The sequence below is a fragment of the Meleagris gallopavo genome, chromosome 1 (genome assembly GCF_905368555.1).
Source record: "Meleagris gallopavo chromosome 1, MGAL_WU_HG_1.1, whole genome shotgun sequence".
Taxonomy (NCBI): domain Eukaryota; kingdom Metazoa; phylum Chordata; class Aves; order Galliformes; family Phasianidae; genus Meleagris; species Meleagris gallopavo.
This window is the reverse complement of record NC_139404.1, coordinates 104,819,328-104,839,195: the sequence shown is the minus strand read 5'-3', so window position 1 is coordinate 104,839,195 and position 19,868 is coordinate 104,819,328. Positions and strand designations below refer to the sequence as shown.

The window sequence follows — 19,868 nt, the reverse complement described above, 5'->3', positions numbered from 1 at the left end:
GGGTGTAGAAGAGACTCAGAAGCTGATTTTCTCTTACGATGGATATCATTTAGCTGCATTCAACTTACCAGGGATTCTTAGTCTGCTCTTTGTACAAACCTTATGAAAATAGGTATAGAAGTTTGGGTATATGTTCATTTGTAAAGTTCATACACATAACCTAGAACAACTTTTGAAACAGAATGACTCAAGTATCAAGAATCAAACTATGTATGATTCTCCACTGCTCAATTACATCTCTCAACAGTTCTGCACAATGTATTACTAAATCAGAACAGCCAAGTTTCACCCCCCACCCCACCCCAATACCAGTAAGACAGCCAAAGAACATAGGAAAACTACAGTCCTTTCTGTTGCACATTAGAATGTGAGTCATTGTACTAGCAGAATGGCCACTGGAGCTATGATGCTGTAGGCAGCCTACAGTTGCTACACGGAATGCATAAGCTTTTTTTTTTTCCCCTTTAAACAAGGATTTTGTAACTGATCTGTTGCTATTAAGCACCAGGCCTCAGATGTTTTTCTTCATAGAGAATATATCAGCACGGTAACTTTGGGAGGCAACACTCACTCTCTTTTATGAGATCTGGGGCTTAACTCATAGCAACACTTCCATCTTACTTAAAAAAAAAAAAAAAAACCTAATGTATCTGTAAAAGATTAATACTCCCAGCTTTGTTCTCTGTGTTAAGTGATTACCAAAACAACACATACTGTGCTCAGTGCCTCATAACTTAAGACTTCCCTGAACACAAACTACCACAGAAAGCCAGTATAAAACTCAGTTGGCCAAGCCATTGTCTTGCTGACTCCTGATTAAGAATTAACATGACTGTTACATTTCTTTCACGACCAAATGAGACCTGCAATTTTCCCACAGCTCTTTCAGTCTCTCAGCATTGACGAAGGAGGCACCCTCTTCCTGCATAGCAGTCCTGCACACTCCCTGCTCTGCAGGAAACATGGGACAGGCAAGGTCTTTGAGACTCTAGCCATGGCTGTCATGCTAACTGAAACCAAGACATTATAGAGAAAGTTAAGTGGTTAGTGCCTGGGTGTGACCAAAACCCACCTCACTCCTACAAGCAGCAATCAGCTACCTTAACCTACCCATAGGCTGCCTCATGGCTCTGCCTTTCAAAGTTAAGCATTTGAAACACAATAACCAACTATTAAAACAACTATGTTCTTCATATTAGTGCTTCCTCTACTTGTCATTTTGCATGAAGGACATTTAAAAAAAAAAAAGTGATAATTATATTCTTAGTTCATTTTTCCCTTTACACAGAGGACATCTGTAGCAGAAACACTAAGTCACAGCCTGAGACAGTGATAAAGCACCTGGTGGGAAGGCAAGGTCAACCCAAGGGATTTCAGATGCATGCAGTGTACCTGAGTAACCACAAGGGATGGTGCCAGATCCATCCCTTCCCAGAGCTCAGCAAGTGTTGGCAGTGGAGGCAAGAGGATCTCTCTCTGGAGATCCCTGCCTACCTGAAGCCTTCTCAAAGGTAAGCAGCTCTTTTCTTTCATTTCTGTGTTTGCAGCTGCTGCAAGTCAGCTCATTCTCATTTGCTGTAGCCAAAGACTTTGGTACCTCACTATTATCGTGGTACTTTACATCCCATTACAGCATTTAATGTCGGTTCTTAGTAAGAAAACTTCAGGTTGTGCAATAAGTGAAACCGAAGTCCTGCAGAAGTTCAGATGTTTGATATACCAGTTCTATAGTTTATTTTGTCTCCACATATTCCAAACATCACACACTTGCATTACAGACTTGAATACAGAAAATAGTCTCAACTTAGATTTTTAGTATTCATACAAGCGGCTTATTCTGATACAAGCCTGTAAGTAATCACATTACATACATATTAATAAAACCAACTAGGTAATTTTTCCCTATTAATGGTACATCATTGTTTTATTTTTTTTCTTTCCACCAAATTCTGTTCTATAACAATAAGCAATCCCTATACAACAGTGATTCAGTTTGAACCCGATTAGTTCCTCCCAACCCAAACTAGTTAAACTGTAGCACTGAGAAAAACCCTTCCTCCATTTAAGAAATCCCATACAATCTTAAGAAGCAACTACGGTCCCCCAAAAAGATCCACTGCACAGAGAAAGCATAAGGCATCTGTCTCCTCATATAAGCCCCGTATCACAGAAATATGTAGGCTCTCTTATATGGGGAAAAAAAAAAAAAAAAGAAGGGCTGGCAATGATTTCACTAAGACTAAACCCTTGTAAAACAAGGTCAGGCACCTCTGTACTGGGGCAATACCAAATCAACTCATGTTAACTAGGTTGGAACGCCCCACAAATCAGAAGTCAGGCTACCCAATCAGTGCTGCAAACAGGCCAACAGACACTGCTGAAAGTACCATATTATAGACAAAATGTTAGAGAAACTCAGTAACTGTAGCCCTCGCTACAAAGGACCCAGTGCTAAAGTGGCCAGGGTAAGATTCAGGGTAAGATCTAGATGTATATATCCCTACCAAGGCATATGTTAATTCACAGCCATGTTTACCACTTGCAAGGGTCCACAGATGTTAAGTTTACCAGGCTCGAACAGTTTTGTCACTAACAAACTGGCCGTGAGGACCATCAGCATCAGAAGGCAGAAGGGCTAAGTAAACGGGAGTCTCAGCCCCTTCCTCTGGTGATTTCGGGGCCTTTGGACCTGCCATGTCTGTTCTCACCCATCCAGGACAGCAGGCATTAAGAAGGATGTGGTCATCTTTTCTTTTCTCATTTAACATCCGGGCTTGAATCCTGGACAAGACTGTGACACCAATTTTGGATACCCCATAAGCAGTATTTGGCCAGCCTTCTTTCTCATGCACGCTTTTCTTAGTATCTTCCACAAACTTTGTCATGAGCTCCACTAACTCATCCTCAGTGATTGTGTCGCTGCGGAACTTCTTCTGCAATTCTTGGCTACAGCCTGCCAGAGCTGAGATACTTACCATGCTAGAGACATTCACCACTCTACCTGTTAAAGAGAGAATAAAGACTGATTATATTTGTACATACTAAATAAACCCCAAATTCAAGTCTGTTTACTCTACAGCTGTGTGTTCACTGAAACAAATGCCTGTAAAATATTTTATGTGAACACAACTGATCACGGTTCACTTTATGTTCAATGTTTGTAGTGAGTTTCGTTACAAAAAAATAAAGTGTGAATCTGCAAAAACTCAACACTGAATTTCAGGAATGCTTCCAGGAAATAGCCTGTTACAATCTGTAGGCATATTCAGAATAGTAGGTGATTTTCTCAATAATGACAGCCAGATGTTGAAGTGAAAAAAAATATTCCCAGCTTTGCAACAGCTTTTAGAATGTAGTCCAAATGCCAGAATAATGCAGAATTCAACAAAAGCAATCTAGTCACTAATACACTGGCGTTATCAGCTTGTTTCCAGAATACAAATCCCAGCATGCAAAACTGCAGCAAGCTTTTTCTCTCTTAGCATTTCAGTACACAGGAATGAGTCAGATGAATCAATAATTCACTCATCTGTACCAAAGTTGTTCATTTCCTTCTTTTTCTTGCTAGTTCACAACAATTCAGACAACAAATATGGTTCCTCGTTGGGCAGTGTGCTTCAAGACATTAAATAGCAAAATCCTGTCATAAGCACCAAGAGTCATATAAAACTATTTTTCTACTTGTTATGTGACACTTACCATAAGGCTTCATAAGAGGCAACAATTCTGTGCAAATATTCCTGGTTCCAAAGAAGTTTGTCTTCAGCGTAACCTCTGCTTGGACTGCAAATGGAGTTCTGTCACTAACTTTTTTTTTTTTTTTTTTTTAAAGTGGTGGTAGCAAAGGAGGGGAATAAAAAAAAAAAAAAGAATAAATCAGAATTATATTACTGTTGAAAGGAAGTTACTGCATGAACAGAAAGCCCCAGAGTTTATCTTATGGCTGCCCAACCAGTTCCACTGACTTACCTCTTCCCATCCAATGCTCAAGAGAATGGGCTGCCTCTGCCACCACACTTAAAAGGAGAGGACACCTCTCTTCTTAAACACATGCAATGTACTTTGTCACTAACCTGATATATGTGGGGAGGGCACAGGGGAAAGGGACAATCAAAAGGGAAGGAGATCCTGGATCTAGGGTACTGACACTGAAGATGCAGAAGTTTAACTACCACCCCTTGACAGCATTCAGATTCAAAACTAGGGCAGACAACAGCTTCCACAGCCTAACTCATTTGCCATCATGTCTTTTGGGTTCTCACCCAGGACTTGGTCAGAACAGCAAGTTCTTGTAGAAGATTCCGTAAGAATACAAGGATAACATTTGGTACAGTCCAAAAAAAAAAAAAAAACCAAACAAAGAAACAAACAAGCAACCTTCTGATAAATACAAGTGTCATAAATAATTCCCCTGAGCTGACAGATCTTTGCTGACAGAAATAAAAGAATGGGAAATAGCAGTTGAAAAGAGCTGGGAACTGATGTAGGTAGTCTTAAGCAGACCACAGAACTGCACTTAAGGATGCAATTTCAGACAGAACTGACAGTCTGCCACCAACAAAAGTGGGGTAGGACGTGCCATCAGCTGACAACCTGGCATATCAGTAAGCTATATGCTATGCAACCTCTACTTTGCAGGGAAATAAGTTGAAGTGTCAGTCCTCCTCTTGATCTGCTACAGGCTCAATCTCAGCAGTGATAAAGGCCACCTACAGATGAAGTAGGTCTTCACTTGTCTCCACAGCCCAGACCTATGTAAATTCCAAAGGGAAGAAGCAGCAGGTCACTGCTTTCACAGAAGCTCACCCAGAATGCTGGTCATGAGCACATATCCATTTCATAAAGGGTCATTTTTCAGTGGACTAAGGACTTCAGACTATGTGTAGCACAGTACAAAAACAGCAATTAATTAAGCGATTAATCTTTAACAGCAATAACAAACTGTACTACAATAAAGAAAGCATAAATTCTGGGATGTCAGCAAAAACCTAACAAGCCAAGCTTCAGTACAAATGCCAAAATATGAGATAAGCATCACAGCGATTACACAGGTGTTAAACCCTCTACCCTCTGTACTAGATACTTAACACAATAGCAGTTATAAAGAGCTCTTCTATCATAATTCTTAACCATATGACCTACTGCTGACTCACTGTAAGTTGTAAGTATGAAGTCAAGGCAGAACAACTGGAAACTTCTGAACAGAAAAAAAAATCTATCATGTTACAAGGAAAGCAACAGAAACTTTATTGCTCATGCCTTTTTTACCTACTTGTGGACATGGCACTTAGGGGTATGGTTTAGTGGTGGCCTTGGTCATGGTTGATGGTTGGATTTCATGACCTTAAGGATTTTTTCCAACCTAAATGAGTCTATGATTTATCTGTTAAGTGAGTACACAACAATAATTTTAAGATACCCCACATGAGATATAGCAAATCTTGCTACAGTGCTGTCAAGCTGGTGAAGGCAAAGTTGCTGTGAAATCAGCAACAACACACACTGCACTTAAGTTACAGCCCAGTCTAGTTCAAACCCACTAACACCAGCAGGCTGATCTAAGGATCTCATTATGACTTAAAGAAATGCTGTTCTGAGTACCTGCAAAGTTTTTGCATGATATACTTGGATTGAGACCATTGCTGTAAGACTTTAGCACCTATTTGTCCACAGTTCAGGATGCACTCATTTATAGTAATAGCTGCCCTCTATTGGGCTGTCAATACAAACAAGGGGAGATTTAGATTAGATACTGAGGGAAACTTTCACTGAGAGCAGTGAAGCACTGGCATGGGCTGCCTGAAAAAGCCGTGGATGCCCATTCCTGGACGTGTTCAAGGCCAGGTTGAATGGGGCCCTGGGTAGCCTGAGCTGTAGGCAGGCAGTCCTGCCTTTGGCAGGGGGTTGAGGCTGGGTGAGCTTTGAGATTCACTTCGATCCAAACCATTCTATTATCGTACAGAGTATCAAACAAAAATACGGCAGCTGACTGGACTACACGAGCAGCAAGTGAGGTTTGATCCACACTACCTGATGGGCTGCCTTAACTCACACTGTGAGCAGGTGAATGAATACTTTTGCTGTGCTTGAATAGTGTAACATGTCTTAGCTACAGATCAGGCAAAGAGTTTTTAAAAGAGTCCAGAAGACACAGAATGAGCAAGTTTGTACTGGCAGAGAAATGAACTAGTAGTCACGCTCATGACCTGTTCCATCTGGAGCTAATTTGATTTTCAATGATTTTTCATAACTACAAATAGAATGCACTCTGCTACCCTACAACTGCTGTGCCTTCCTCACTTCCACTACTTTTCCACCCCCGAGGAGATGAAAGGATTCAACACATGCTCAGCACAGTTAGATTTACATTAACCATTCTATTGGTGACCAACTGGCCTGAGAAAGTTAAATAAAGAAAACAAAAACACCCATGCCAAAGGTTCTCTTTAACCACCCTGAACCCTTGAGCAGATAATGCATAGAGTAAAGTATGAGGCTTGCAGAAGAGAGAAAACAATATCCCAGAAGAATATGGTTGACATTCATACAGATAATGGGCTTCCATGGGCCTGATGGAACTCAAAAGCATTGCAGCAACAAACCCAACTGTACACCTGAGTACTTTCATGTTTTGTATGTGATGCAAATACTCCAGGAAAGCATCCTTACACACAGTTAACACAACAAGCGCAAGACAAAGAGTCATTTCACACTACCTTCTCATCATGCCTGGGATGATAGGCAGCTTACTCCGCCAAAAAACAGCCCAGAAGTTCCATATAAAATAGCTTTATGAAATCCTTGCTGCATATACTGTACTTTACCATGTAACTTGACACCACACATGACTAACATGACTATCCCAAACAGCCCAATTCCTACCTTTGAAAGCAATCCCTGCATTGTTAACTAACACATTCAGACCTCCATACTTCTCCTTTAGGAAGTCCCGCAAGGCTCTAATGCTTTGCAGATCATCAATATCCAGCTGGTGGAAGAGCGGATGCAGCCCTTCCTCCTGGAGCTTTGCCACTGCTTCCTGACCACGGCCAGGGTCTCGGGCAGTAAGGTACACATCCCCCTTGAACTGCTTGCACAGATCTCGCACAATTGAGAATCCAATCCCTTTGTTGGAGCCGGTCACCACAGCCACAGGCACGCTGGACATTGTCTTCTCTGGATGGATGCCAAAGCAACAGGCACTGCAAATGGCAAGGAGGAAAGTTGCAGGGAATCACTGAGTGGCTTGGGCTGGAAAGGGCCTTAAAGACCATCTAGTTTCACACCCTGTCATGGGCAGTCAGGCAAAATTTTACACCCAGAAGGATGAAAGTGTATATCTAAAGATGAACCAGGTGTTTTCTTTTTTTCCTTAAAAATTCTACTCAGAATTCCTCTTTGAGTTATGCAAGTCCATGTTATAAGTGTACATTAATTTACTGAAGTAGCATGAGGCTTTGGCAAAGAAATGCATTAGGTGGCAATGTTTTACAGAACACCCAAACCAGCCTCGTCACAGAGTAACTGCTCTGTAGCGTTATGTTAGCTGCTGATAGGAGGGATTCTTGCACATCCACCTCACAGGAAGACTATCTCTTTCTTGTGAGGACAGGCAGCTGGTTCAGTGCAAGCACTGAGGCAATCCAAGTTCATAAACAAGGGTGAGGAACTGGGTCTGCTCACTTTAGACTTAATTGTCATTTCCCTTCCAAACAGGCTCGTAGCCAACCCTGAGACGGCATCTCTTAGGGAAGAAACCTAAGCCAGCCCCCAAGACCCACACATAGCACTGAATTCGCCAGACAACCGCCTGCCAGTCATCTCACAACCACCCCAGGGCAGCTACCCACCCCGCAGTCCAAAGGAACAGACCACACCGCTGCAAAATCCAGAGAACCCCGCTGGGGCGTGCCCGAGGGGCTGCAGCCCTCCCCGACCCACCTCCAGCACCACGCACCTTCCCCCACGCCTCAGCTCAGCGCCGGAACGAGCAGACCGACCAACAGCAACCGCACGCAGCGTGAGGGAAGGCGGGCGCACCTAAAATGGCGGCGGGCAGCCCCGCCTCCCGCGGCGGCTGGGGCGGGTCGGGTCGGACTCGGCAACGGCTGTGGAGGTTTGTTCCTCCTCTTTGCCAGGTGGGTATCGTGTGACCGTCTATGCTCTCTCTCTCTGGAGGGAATCGGAAGCTGGAGGGAAGTGGGATTCCGCAGTCTTAGCCAGACAGGCCGATGCAGTACAGCTGTCGAGTGTGCGGTGTTACTGCGCCCTGTGGTACTGGGCTGCTTGGGAGTGTTCTCTGTGTGATCAGGTGCCATGATTCTGCTGCTTTGTTATTTTCAGAGAAGCCACAGAGGCAATTTGTGCTGTCTTCTCTAATTGTAACACATTTGCTGTGTGAAAACAGTTCTGTGTTTATAAGAACCCAAGTCCCATTTCCTGTATACAGTTATGGGCATACCTTGGCCCAAATGATGCTGAAGATATGGGCTTCTCCTCTCCCATCACCCCATGTTCATTTATGGCTTTGCTTGTAGTCCTGTAGGGGTTGTTCCGTCTGAAGAAAAGGAGGCTCAGAGGAGATCTCATTGCTCTGTGCAGCCATTTGAAAGGAAGTTGTGGTGAGGTGGGGTTCAGCCTCTTTTCCCAGGTAACCAGCGATAGGATGAGCAATACTGGCCTCGAGTTGTGCCAACAAGATTCAGGATAATATTAAGAAACATTTCTTCTGAGCAAGAGTGGTGAGGCAGTGGCACAGGCTGCCGAGGGCGGTGGTGGAGTCACTGTGCCTGGAGGTGTTCAAGAGCCGTGTAGATGTGGCACTGAGGGATGTGGGCAGTGGGCATGGTGGGGGTGGGCTGATGGTTGGACTGAGTGATCTTAGCTGTCTTTTTCAACTTAACAGTTATTTGATTCTATGAAAAGAAACATGCAATGCTTGAAAAGGTCATTACACATTTTTAAAATTTATATATTTTTAATTCAGACCATCTAAATAAGGAAAAAGTGTTTTTTTTTAGTATGAAGAAAAGCAGAGGGCGGACAAGTCGAAAGAGAAGAAGAAAACACTTGCAGAGATTTATGTATGGAGGTACTATCCCAGGAAGTAATGCTAAATAATAACATAATCAGTTGTCTAAGTGTTACCTTATGGTTTCACGAACACCTTTGTGCTTTGAAAATAACATTTGTAAACATTAGTTTTTGTGTGTGTTAATTTACAGTTCCAGTCAGAGGATGGTGAATATTGTGAGCTTTGTTTTCTGAGTAGTGGAAAGCATAGCCACCTTCTCACATTCTTTGCTCCTTGAGTATGTTGAATATATCCTATAGTTCTTAGAGCTCCCAGTACCCAGAGGCCCACAGCTTAGTAAACTAGTTCAAGGAGAGCCTTACTTGCTATTCTATTACACCACGCAAAGAAGTCCAAAATACAGCTTTTATCTGAATGTACAGTCAATGTTTTTTGTTTCTTTTATTGTAAAATGAGATATTATAGCATTCATCCCCTTTTCATTTTTAGTCAACTGCAGTCACAAACTGGAATACATTAAACTTAAGAAGTGGCTCAAAGACAGAGGATTTGGAGACAGTAGTTTAAGGCCAGCGCAGTTCTGGGGTAATGTTTTAATGATTTACTGATGGTACTTACATCTGATTCTTATAGGAATGTTGGGTTTTGAGTCTCACATATGGCTAGCATCGGGCAAAAACCCCTTACCCTTAGTCCTCTAAAGGACTTTCTGCAAATGCATGTGAATGTCATTTACATGAACTGTTTACTGTTTCTTGAATAAAGATACTTCTTAAGTGCTAAGAGAAAGTTTTCAAGAAGAGTACTATCTTTTAAATGCTTATAGTATTAGAATCCAACCTTGGTATCATTTCTTTATCTCTTCTTTTTCCTTGCAAATTCAACAGCTCTAGTGAAACAGACAAGTAAATGATTTTAAAAGTTGGATTCACTTACTGTTTCCAGTAAATATATTTATTTGTATTTTTTCTCTTTAATTAGGTGGTGTTTCAAAACCTTTTGCAATAGGGAGAGTAGAGAGGATAGTATGAATCAGAGAAAAATATTGGGAATAGAAATTATAAAGTTTAGTTAAAACTCTGAAAACAATAACAAGAACCAGTGATGAAAAATGTGTTTGAAGAAAAAAATGGGAAACAGAAAGCGAGAATTGCTAGAAGTGGACAGCAAGTGTTGCAGGGGTGCAGGAGAAGTGCTTTCACCAGGTCCTGAAAAATAGTAGAAAAGTAAAGAGAGCATCAGAGAAAAAATAAATGAGATGTATATCTGGAACAATCTATTATTGCTTTTTTGTTATTTGTAAGGGATATGTATGTTCTTTCAGAATTTTTCCTTGGAGGTTTGTTCATTTATTGCTGTTTACCACTATCTCCTGTATTTTACTCTAAGTATCCTCTTTGTTCCTACTTTAGGTACAGGAAGAGGACTGATGACAACAAGAGCTCTTCAGGTTAGTAATATTGATTCTAAAGCAAGAGCTTCTCTAGAATCATTGATACATAATGGCTTTTATAACAAAGAAACTCAAAATTCCAGACAAGGTGTTTGGAGTCCTTGTTGTGACTGCAATTTCTAGCCTAATACCAGAAATTGTAGTTCCAGCTTATTTGTAAAATTATATTGCTGAGGACTTGTTGGCTGAAAACATTATTGTACTCCTCAACAGTGATTCAGTATGCAGCCTTGTGTTTCTGTTAAAGGCAATAAGTGGCTAACTGAAACCAGAAGGACCAGTCTTCTTTCCTGCTGTATGCCTTCTCCTTTAGCCACTGGTTTGCATAGCTTCTTTCGTGCTGGCTGCAGTAGTCTTCCCTGCTCTTGGGATAAGATCACAATAGCACTATTTGGTAAATTCTCAGCTAAAAATAGAGATATTTTTTCAACATAGTCACCACCACTAGCTTTGCATTTTTACCAGCAACGAACAAGAGCCTGTGTGCTGTGCTCCTTAAAATCTGCACCAGCAGAGGTGACCCACTCACACCACTGCAGAAACATATTGCCCACTGCTTTACTGTGCTCACATCCACTGTTTGGTCTCTGTCAACATTCAGTAAACATTGATAAATGTCAGTGGGTATAATTTTTTCCACATGGAGGAATTAGCTGATTCAGCTTTCCTTCATTCTCACTTCCATGTGAGACACGATTGTGTCAGATTCCTCTCTGCTGCCTCTGTCACATGGTTACAAAATGTAACAATATTGGTGGGAAGGTTCAAACCTCAGCTACCATACCACTAATATCCACCTCTGAGATCGTGGACCAACATAATAAAATTGGAGGAATTACTTTTGGAGCAACCCTCATATATCTTAGTACAAAGCAAGTGGTGATGCTGAATAGCCAGGCACCAAACTCTTTGTGAACTTTCTTCAGGTGAAAGTTCCTACTGATTCCAGTCATCCTCTTTCCCTTGACTTTGACCGTCATAAAACCATGCTAGTTTCCAATAAATTCAATATCACATCTGATTGGTTCCTGGAATTACTTTTTTCTGGGGAATATCTCTCTCTTTCTTTATAAATCATATAGTAGATAAGCCATTTATACTTGACCTTTACTATTCTTTTCTTGTTTGTTTTGTTTTTGTTTTCCTCAAAGGCAGGAGAGCTGGTTATTTCATTGCCTGAAAAATGCTTAGTGACCACCAACACTGTCCTTAACAGCTGTTTAGGAGAATACATTATGAAGTAAGTGAAAAGTGACATTCTGTGGCAAGGAAGGAAAACCAGACTTTTCAGCTGTCCCTTCCTCTGGATTGTGAATTAGTAGACAAATTATCTTAAGTGGTGGTAGGACATAACTGCTTACTCTAATTTGTGAGCATTTATTGTGAACTTTCATGCATTCAGAATGTTCAGGAAGTGAGATTTGAATACAGAGTTGAAGAGATGGTATAGGCTTGAATGTATCCTGCTTCTAGATCCAGCTCAGACCTAAATATCATGTTATGAGTGACTTCTTGGGAATTTCAAAATACCCTTCAGTAAGAGAAGGAGAATAAAGTGAAGCTGCAAAGCAATCACACGAATGTAGCCTTTTAGAAAATGCAGAATCCGGCCTGTGCTGGACACTGAGTATTTGTTATGTGGCCTAAAAAAAAGCTGACAGAAAGAGAACCCAAGAGGTGAACCTGAAATTTGTACCACAAACCAGTTTTTATAGTTTCTCAGTAAAATTAAGTCAAAAGCCCCTTTGAAATCATCAAAAGGACATGGAGATTAACTACAAAGAAGTTTAAAATAGAAGCTATTTATAACCTTTTAAAGAACTAAGAGAGAGATAAAATACTACTGCATCCATTTCCTGTCTCACCTTTGTATATCTGCTTTATCTTATTTTATTTTTTTAATAGATGGAAGCCTCCTGTATCTCCTTTGATAGCACTATGCACATTTTTAATAGCAGAGAAGCACGCTGGTGAGAAATCTCTGTGGAAGCCGTATCTTGATGTTTTACCCAAGACATACAGTTGCCCAGTTTGTTTGGAACAAGATGTAATACAACTGTTTCCCGAACCTTTAAGAAAGCAAGCTCAGGAGCAAAGAACAACGGTCCATGAGTTGTACATGTCTTCCAAGGCTTTTTTCTCTTCTTTGCAATCCTTGTTTGCTGAGAACACGGCAACTATTTTTAACCACAGTGCCCTGGAGTGGGCTTGGTGCACTATTAATACCAGAACAATATACATGAAACATTCCCAGAGGGAATGCTTTTCTCTTGAGCCAGATGTTTATGCATTGGCACCATATTTAGATTTGCTAAACCACAGTCCAAATGTTCAGGTAAGAGACTGAAAATAGATCACTTAATATCTTGATATATATGAGCGTACTATCTCAATAAAGTATGCATTTATGTGATAGATTAGGAGTGTCTGGAGGCCAGTGAGAGATCTCATAGTGGAGAAATTGTCTATCTGGAGGACACCTGCAGGCTGAGTATGCATGGTTCATATATATCCTGGAAGCTGTTATTCAGTAAAGCAGAGGTACAGGGAAAGCCCACAGTGACTGGATGCAATTTGCATCCAGGGTAACAGTTAGGAAGAACCCATTCACAAATATAACCCTACCCTTCTCTTCCTGTGAGTTCAACTCCTCAGACAAATATTGTGTTACACAATCCTTGTGTTACTTCACCTCTGTCTTAAAGCTTCTGGGTTGTCTTAGCAAAGTGTATAGAGCAGTTCCACCTGATAACAGGGATGGAACTCTGTGTGCCAGCATATTTCTGGGACAGCAGAAGAGTAGTCTGGTTTTATTTGCAGATTTGGAGTTTCTGTAATAAGTCTTCAGAGTGGGTGGCACATCCTAAGGTTTTGATTTTCATTCTTCATACTCACAGTTTTTAGAGTAATTTTAGAGTCAAGTTGTCCAAATATGTTGCCTTTTCAGACATCTAAAACATTTGTTTGCACCCTATTGTTGCAGTATTAGAGAAGTACTTAATTCTGTTGGATTTTAATATTAAAGTTCGGATTCCTATTCCTGCTGTCTTCCTCCCAAGAGTAAAACCTTTTGTTTTTAATTAATCATAGGTAAAGGCTGCATTTAATGAACAGTCAAGAAGCTATGAAATTCAGACAATTTCACAGTGCAAGAAGTATGAAGAAGTATTTATCTGCTATGGGCCTCATGACAATCAGCGACTGCTACTAGAATATGGATTTGTTGCCATTGATAACCCTCATAGCAGTGTTTATGTCTCATCAGGTCAGATTTATAGATTGTCTTAACATTGAAAGGTACAATAGTAGAGAGCAGAGTTTCTTCAACAGGAGGTGTGGTTAGAAATGCACAGCTGAAGGACGATGAAGAAATTCATGTGCTTGTGTACACATTTATGCACAATGCATATAAGGCATTGTGTTCTTTTTATCAAAATATTTATGTGTATTTCCAAGAACTGGAATAGAGCTCACTTTGATCTGCATAGGATTTAAAGATCGAAGTTTTTAAATTGGAGGTGTTTTCCATAAGTTTTCCTTTTATAAAATTGTGATTCTTACTGGCATTTATTTAGAGCTTCCCATGACTGGATGTCTTAAAGTTGTTGATAACTTTGATTTGAGTCATAATTTTCATTATAAGGATATAGTTGTGCATGTTGCTGATTGCTTTTGAGAAATTGTGAGCCCAAATATATTTTGATTATGTTAATGTTCCCCCAAATTTAGCACTTTTCTCCTTTAGCTAATTGACAAATACAGATGAAATGTCATTTCAGAATTGAGAATTGTCATTTCTTCTGCATATGATTTACATAAATGTTTAAATTTGTTTTTATGCAGATACTCTCCTAAAATATTTCCCACCACTGGACAAGCAGAAAAATGCAAAACTTTCCATTCTGAAGGATCGTGATTTATTAGAGTAGGTATATGAAATTTTTTGTTTCTATATGAGCTTTCTTTTTTACTCTTCATTTTTCCGGGAGTCAAATTTTGCTTCTGAAAATCCACCATCAAACCATTTTTATGTAGCAAATCGGTTTGCTTGCTGCTTGTGAGAGAACGTGCAATTGGTAAATACCATTATCAAAGCTTGAGATTGGCTTCAGTGTCCAGCCTGTCTTTCTTCTAACTGTGGATAGAAGCAGAGTAAGGTTAGTCAATGAATCTTCTAGTTCTGAAGAGTAGGTGTCTTGTTGACAATTGTCAGGAAGAAAGCTGTCAGGTTGTAGAAGGCACCCTGTACTTTCTGCATCTCAGCACTTCTGACTTTTTAGAAACTTGACCTTTGGATGGGATGGACCATCTTGGAGACTTCTTACAGCCCTCAAGGTGTTAAGTCTTGGAGAAGATGAATTGTAAGTTTCAGTACAATGTTTAAAAAATGTGCACGTGTCATTTTCCTTTATTTCCTCTTTGCTGCCTGTGAGACTCTGGGAGCAATTCTTCTGGATCTCCTGTATCTATCTTACTGACTCCGTGTCAGAAGGGAAAAGAAGAAAGTCAGAGAAAAGAATGTACTGTAAAGTCATTGCTTATTTGTTGCTTTGATCTTTGACTTTCTTGTATTAAACGCTATGCACACCCCACTGTTTTCCCTTTCTATTTCAAGAACCAGATGTTTCTTTAAGATTCTGACAGCAGGCAATTTTTCTGTTGATTTGATGAAACTTGCTTGATTTCCTTGACATGTGCTCCACAGACTGCTTCTGAAATTTTAGGGCTAAGAAAGTTGTTGAAATTCATTTCCAGTAGCTATCAGTGCAGTTTTGATCATTTGTTCCAATTGACAAATTTGCCTTAAATATAGGCATTAATAGGAAAGGAAAAAAAAAACCAACAACTTTTACTCTCTTGGTTTTGATTTTGATAACTGTTTGTCCTTCCGAGATTGACTGGTGAGTGGAAAAAGCTGGCTATAAGAATTAAAAATAAATCCCAGTGGCACCAATTTTAGGCCCATAAAATATGTCGATATGTGAAGTGAAGCTTAGCAGAAGCTGTGCTAATAAGCTCTAAGAGTACAGCTTGTTCTCCTGACTGGTGCTGCTGAAGTTGGGGGCAGCATGACAAAGCAGTAGAGCATTGGTCCAAGTGCAGACTGTTACTTTATCCGAAAGGGTAAGGTTGGAGGACTGGAATTGCTGCTCTGGATTATTAAATCTTCTTTTTATCTTGCTTGTCTCTCCTCTGTGCTTTTTTCAGATATGTTAACCTACATTTCTTTATGCCAATGATGTTATTCTTAATATAACCACGTGTTTATTATTCAGTTGTGGAATGCAGCAAGTGATTATGTGTTGTTTAAACATTATGCTTCTAGTACTTGCTGGAGGAGAGCACTACTTGGTGATGTAATTTCAGCCAGAAATGAACAGCAGGCATTGAATATAACAACAAAGATATGCCATTTTTTAATAGAGGAGACACAGCATGTCCTTCTGCAGGTAATTTGGCTAGAAGAGCCAGGTAGCTGAGATATTTTCTATCCCTAGCATAAATGTACAGCAGCATAATTTTCAGGGTTGAGAATGGAGTGATTGGGGTAATTGACTTCACTGGGGTGGTGTAGGGTTTGTCACCAGGGTTACTGACATACATCCCAATTAAATAAGTAATTGCTCAGCAGAATTTGTGGCTGCAGCAGAGAAACAAACCATGTTACAGAGCTTATGTGTGTTGTGGTTTAACTTGGGAAGCAGCTAAATACCACACAGCCTTTCCCTAATTCCCCCACCTCCCAGTTGGTTAGGGGAGAGAATCGTTAAAAAAAAAAAAAGTAAAACTCATAGGTTCAGATAAAAACAATTTATTAAGACAGGAGAAATAACAACAATGGTAACAATTACATATATTTATATCTATACATTTATAAAACCAGCAATGTGCAAAGCAGTTGCTCACCACCTGCTGCTTAATGCCCATGCAGTCCCCAAGCAATGGCAGCCCCTGGCCAACTGCCATCAGTTCTGTAGTATTTTTTATAATAATTCATATGGTATGGAATACCTCTTTGGCCAGTTTTAGGTCTGCTATCCTGGTTCTTTTCCCCTCCCAGCTAATTGTGCTCCCCCCAGCTCCCTTACTGGCAGGACAGGCAGGTCAGTATGAGAAGCTGAAAATCTGAAACATCTCTGTACAGCACTGCTCAGCAACAACTAAAACATCAGGACATTACAAAGCACTGTAAACAAGTGAATCATGTTTAACGTTTCTCTACCTACAGTATTAATATATTTGTTGAAGTTACCTCTTAAAAGAAAATGCAGACCTAAATAAATTAGGCACATAAGGTGTTGCAGACCTGCCCTGTTGCATTGCCTTTCCTCTCCTCCTTTTTGGTGGGCTTCCTATCCACATGATGATTGTTTCATTCTTTTTTCAAAACAACTTTTACATAAAGATAAAAAGCACCCTGTATTTTGACATAGTTGCATGGGAAAGGTGAGCTTTCTGCAAAGTTTCTGTTCATGTGCTATATTAAATAATTGGAATTTTGAATAATTTCATTCCATTTGTATAAACTCCAGATTTCCCAGATGAAGAGGGACAAAGAGAACCTCAAAGAACAGCTGACTTTGGTAGAAGCACTACGCTTAGAAGATCTGAAAATACTACAAAAATCAGCAGAGATTCTTTGCAGCTTGAACGTGACAACAGTTTGATCCACCTGGAGCTGTGATAACTGTAGCTGATCTCAAATGGATCTCATTTGCTATGGACATGCCTTGATCAACTGTTTTAATGGACTTGGGCAGCAAAGAATAACAAAAGTCATCATAAAGTGCCCAGCTTAGTTTACAGGATCACATGGGCATTAAGGGCTTATTTTGTTCTTTGCTGATCTTCAGTAATACAAAAGGTTAGCCCAGAGGGTAGGGAGGAACATAGTCAGTTTTCATCACACTTCATCCAAATCATAATTGCTTTGAGCAAAACAGCTTATGGGGGTAATTTGAGCAGCTCTAGGACTGGGGACTCCAGCAGTCAGACCCTCTGATCCATGCCTGTGGGGCAAAGGCATAGATCAGAGGGTCAGGCACACATTCCTCAGGATATATTTTGAGTTCTGGCACTTGACTGAGAGGGGAAGGAGGGAGCTACTTGTATATATCCAGAACTAATCCTTTATCTTTTCCCTGAGATATGTGCATGTGCCCAAGAATAAGTAGTTCGCATAGTGTCAATTCATTATGGGAGCAATAAACGTGGATGGGAGCAATAAATGTGGACTGGAGCAGAGATTGCAATCAGCCCTTTTGAGACTGATGCCAGGTTGTTCCCTGCACAGTATCAGTTCATGTTTCTTGAATTTAAAGAAGTGAGAATTTTTTCCTTTACTCTCAGAGCTTCCTCCAAACTCATTAGTTTGTGTTCTGACTCCTCCTGCTGGAAATGAGAACAGAAAGGATGTATCAGTTGAAAGCCCACCCAGACATTTCGTTCTATTTTCTGTCATTTCTGGTGATGATACTGACAAACGTTTTAATCTTGCCTTCAAGGGCATATTCTCATGAGCTACCTTTCATTATTAGTTCAACCTAAATAAGGAGCTCAAGGTCCCTATGTGATTTAGGAGAAGGAAGCTTCTTCTAAGGGTGTTTCTGAGCAGGATCCATGTCTAAGCTTTATAAACTTTGTAATTGTTGTCTTGTAATTATTTCCCATTGTGTGGGGATTCATATTTTGTAATTTTTTTATTAATACTTTTAGGCTTTTTAAAGAATTGTGCTTTTAAAGAATGTTTATTTTTGATTAATTTTCTACAAGACTTTTATCTATTTTTTAAGTAAATGAAATTATATATGGCAATAAAGGCATTCCAGCTAATATCATTTAAAGAAAAAAATGCAGCAAGTGAAAGCTTCTAAGAAATAAGCTAGTATAAATGCACTTTCTGACTTTCTTTGTGAACATTCATCATGAACAAGAGTGTTATTGTATAAACTTGATTGGATTTGAGGATTCCAGGGGTTTTCCTCGCTGTTTCTTTTCTGCCTTGTTCTAGTTGGGACACAAAATATCTATTTGTCATCTCCCAGAATTCTTGCATCTCACTTATGTCCCAGTCCTGTTGATGACATCTGTTTCTTTTTTTTTTTTTTTTTTCCTTTGCCCCCCTTTACTGAACTGTGGAGCTCTGAGAAAGGCTTTTCCTTAACTAGAAAAGTGTATTGGCTTAGATGTAAAAGAACCAGGGGAACTGGTAAATGTTAATCAGATTCCATGTGTCTGAAAACAGAAGTTGTTCTTGGTTTTGAGGTGCCATCCTCTTAACTTATACCTAGCATTAGGAAATTCTGAAAATGAGGTATTTTTGCTGTTGTTTGCCTGAGCGTGCTGAGACTCTTGTACTCCCATGCTTTCTGGATCATTCATGTGGGGGTGCTGCCAGTGTGCTGTTTCTTTATATTTCACAGCAGTGAGCAAAGTGAATTGACTGGGAGAAGAACTGGAGTGCTTCCAGGAACTAGAAGAATATATATTATATCCTTTGAACCAACTTAATTTTGTATTTGCTTAAACTGTGATTTTAACCCATGTAAATCACCACAGTTAATACACTGGTCATGTACTGAAGTACCCCCTTGAGGAGATGACTTTTTGCTTTTCTGCTAATCCTGCCAAGGGCAATCTTCATCAGCTTGCCTAAGAGCCCTTCTGTATCAATGAATATGGCTACAGAAGAGATGGCAGAGCTGAGAACCTGACACTGCCAGTTACTAGCCCAGAAAGCAGTTCAGTCTTGGGTAGTTCCTGGATTGCAAAGTAGTTGAAGGGAGTCTTGGTATGCTAAGTATTATATATGCTCAACCTGTTCTTACTCTTGTTAAGATTGGAGAAAGAGGAGTACTGGACTAGAGAGACTCTTGCTATGAATGCGCTCTACTGCTTTTATGATTAGCATTGAACTGGTTGTCTTCTTAGATTGTTTTCATAGTATGTTTTTTATTCTTTAAGAAAAGATATATTTCCCAGATATGGGAAAGCTACACAGTCTCACTGCAGTCAGTAGGGCCATGCTAACTTAACCTAGTTGAGTATCCAGTTTTTTTGTTTTTTTTCCCCTTATGTTGGAGGTTTTGAGATAATTTTTTTTACTGAGATAGTACTGTACTTAAAGAAGATAAGTGGCTTTTTTTCTTTATGCCTTTCAAAATGGATACTAGTTTGACAGAAGTTTATTGCAGTATAGGCCACACATTTATACCAGCTGGTCTGAATATGGGCTCTATCCACTTCTGTAACTCCTACACTCCCTGAGGGACTACAGGAAGGGGATCTGGCAGTGCAAGATAGTAGGCAGCCTGAATTGCTTGTCTGTCTCTTGGATGTAAACACAGCAGTAAGCCCCCAGCTTTACCTTAAGCACTGTAG

General features: G+C 40.1%; 2 protein-coding genes across 14 annotated transcripts; one reads left to right on the top strand and one right to left on the bottom strand.

The window, feature by feature from the left end:
- Window positions 1-1,702: 1,702 nt before the first annotated feature.
- On the bottom strand, window positions 1,703-8,087 carry CBR1 (carbonyl reductase 1). 3 transcript variants are annotated; one of them, XM_085242707.1, is made up of 4 exons: window positions 7,958-8,087; window positions 6,883-7,202; window positions 3,700-3,807; window positions 1,703-3,001 (listed from the first exon to the last, which is right to left on the bottom strand). In XM_085242707.1, exons 2-4 carry the CDS (start codon window positions 7,166-7,168, stop codon window positions 2,565-2,567), a joined length of 831 nt encoding a protein of 276 aa, XP_085098833.1. In that variant the 5' UTR covers window positions 7,169-7,202; window positions 7,958-8,087; the 3' UTR covers window positions 1,703-2,564. The 3 variants fall into 3 exon arrangements, with proteins under 3 accessions (XP_085098833.1, XP_085098841.1, XP_085098849.1); XM_085242715.1 differs by having other exon boundaries at window positions 7,942-8,072; XM_085242723.1 differs by lacking the exon at window positions 7,958-8,087 and adding an exon at window positions 7,851-7,875.
- SETD4 (SET domain containing 4) lies at window positions 8,005-18,455 on the top strand. Of its 11 annotated transcripts, none has more exons than XM_085242660.1 (12): window positions 8,005-8,138; window positions 8,538-8,626; window positions 9,021-9,091; window positions 9,524-9,619; window positions 10,447-10,484; window positions 11,639-11,727; window positions 12,393-12,822; window positions 13,578-13,752; window positions 14,331-14,412; window positions 14,768-14,848; window positions 15,814-15,937; window positions 17,021-18,455. In XM_085242660.1, exons 3-12 carry the CDS (start codon window positions 9,022-9,024, stop codon window positions 17,153-17,155), a joined length of 1,320 nt encoding a protein of 439 aa, XP_085098786.1. In that variant the 5' UTR covers window positions 8,005-8,138; window positions 8,538-8,626; window position 9,021; the 3' UTR covers window positions 17,156-18,455. The 11 variants fall into 11 exon arrangements, 10 of the variants coding, with proteins under 10 accessions (XP_085098786.1, XP_019476306.2, XP_085098815.1 ...); XM_019620761.3 differs by having other exon boundaries at window positions 8,538-8,650; XM_019620768.3 differs by lacking the exon at window positions 8,005-8,138 and adding an exon at window positions 8,228-8,311 and having other exon boundaries at window positions 8,538-8,650.
- The last annotated feature ends 1,413 nt before the right edge of the window (window positions 18,456-19,868 follow it).

Bases quoted from the DNA above. Each gene is read 5' to 3' on its own strand.
- CBR1 (XM_085242707.1), bottom strand. From the start codon at position 7,168: ATGTCCAGCGTGCCTGTGGCTGTGGTGACCGGCTCCAACAAAGGGATT. The intron at 3,808-6,882 runs GTAGGAATTGGG...AAAAAAAAAAAG, and splicing joins TGCAGGGATTGCTTTCAAAG to TTAGTGACAGAACTCCATTT. The intron at 3,002-3,699 runs GTAAGTGTCACA...TCTCTTTAACAG, and splicing joins GCCTCTTATGAAGCCTTATG to GTAGAGTGGTGAATGTCTCT.
- SETD4 (XM_085242647.1), top strand. From the start codon at position 8,232: ATGCAGTACAGCTGTCGAGTGTGCGGTGTTACTGCGCCCTGTGGTACT. The intron at 14,413-14,767 runs GTAGGTATATGA...CTGACTTTTTAG, and splicing joins AAGGATCGTGATTTATTAGA to AAACTTGACCTTTGGATGGG. The intron at 15,938-17,020 runs GTAATTTGGCTA...TATAAACTCCAG, and splicing joins CACAGCATGTCCTTCTGCAG to ATTTCCCAGATGAAGAGGGA.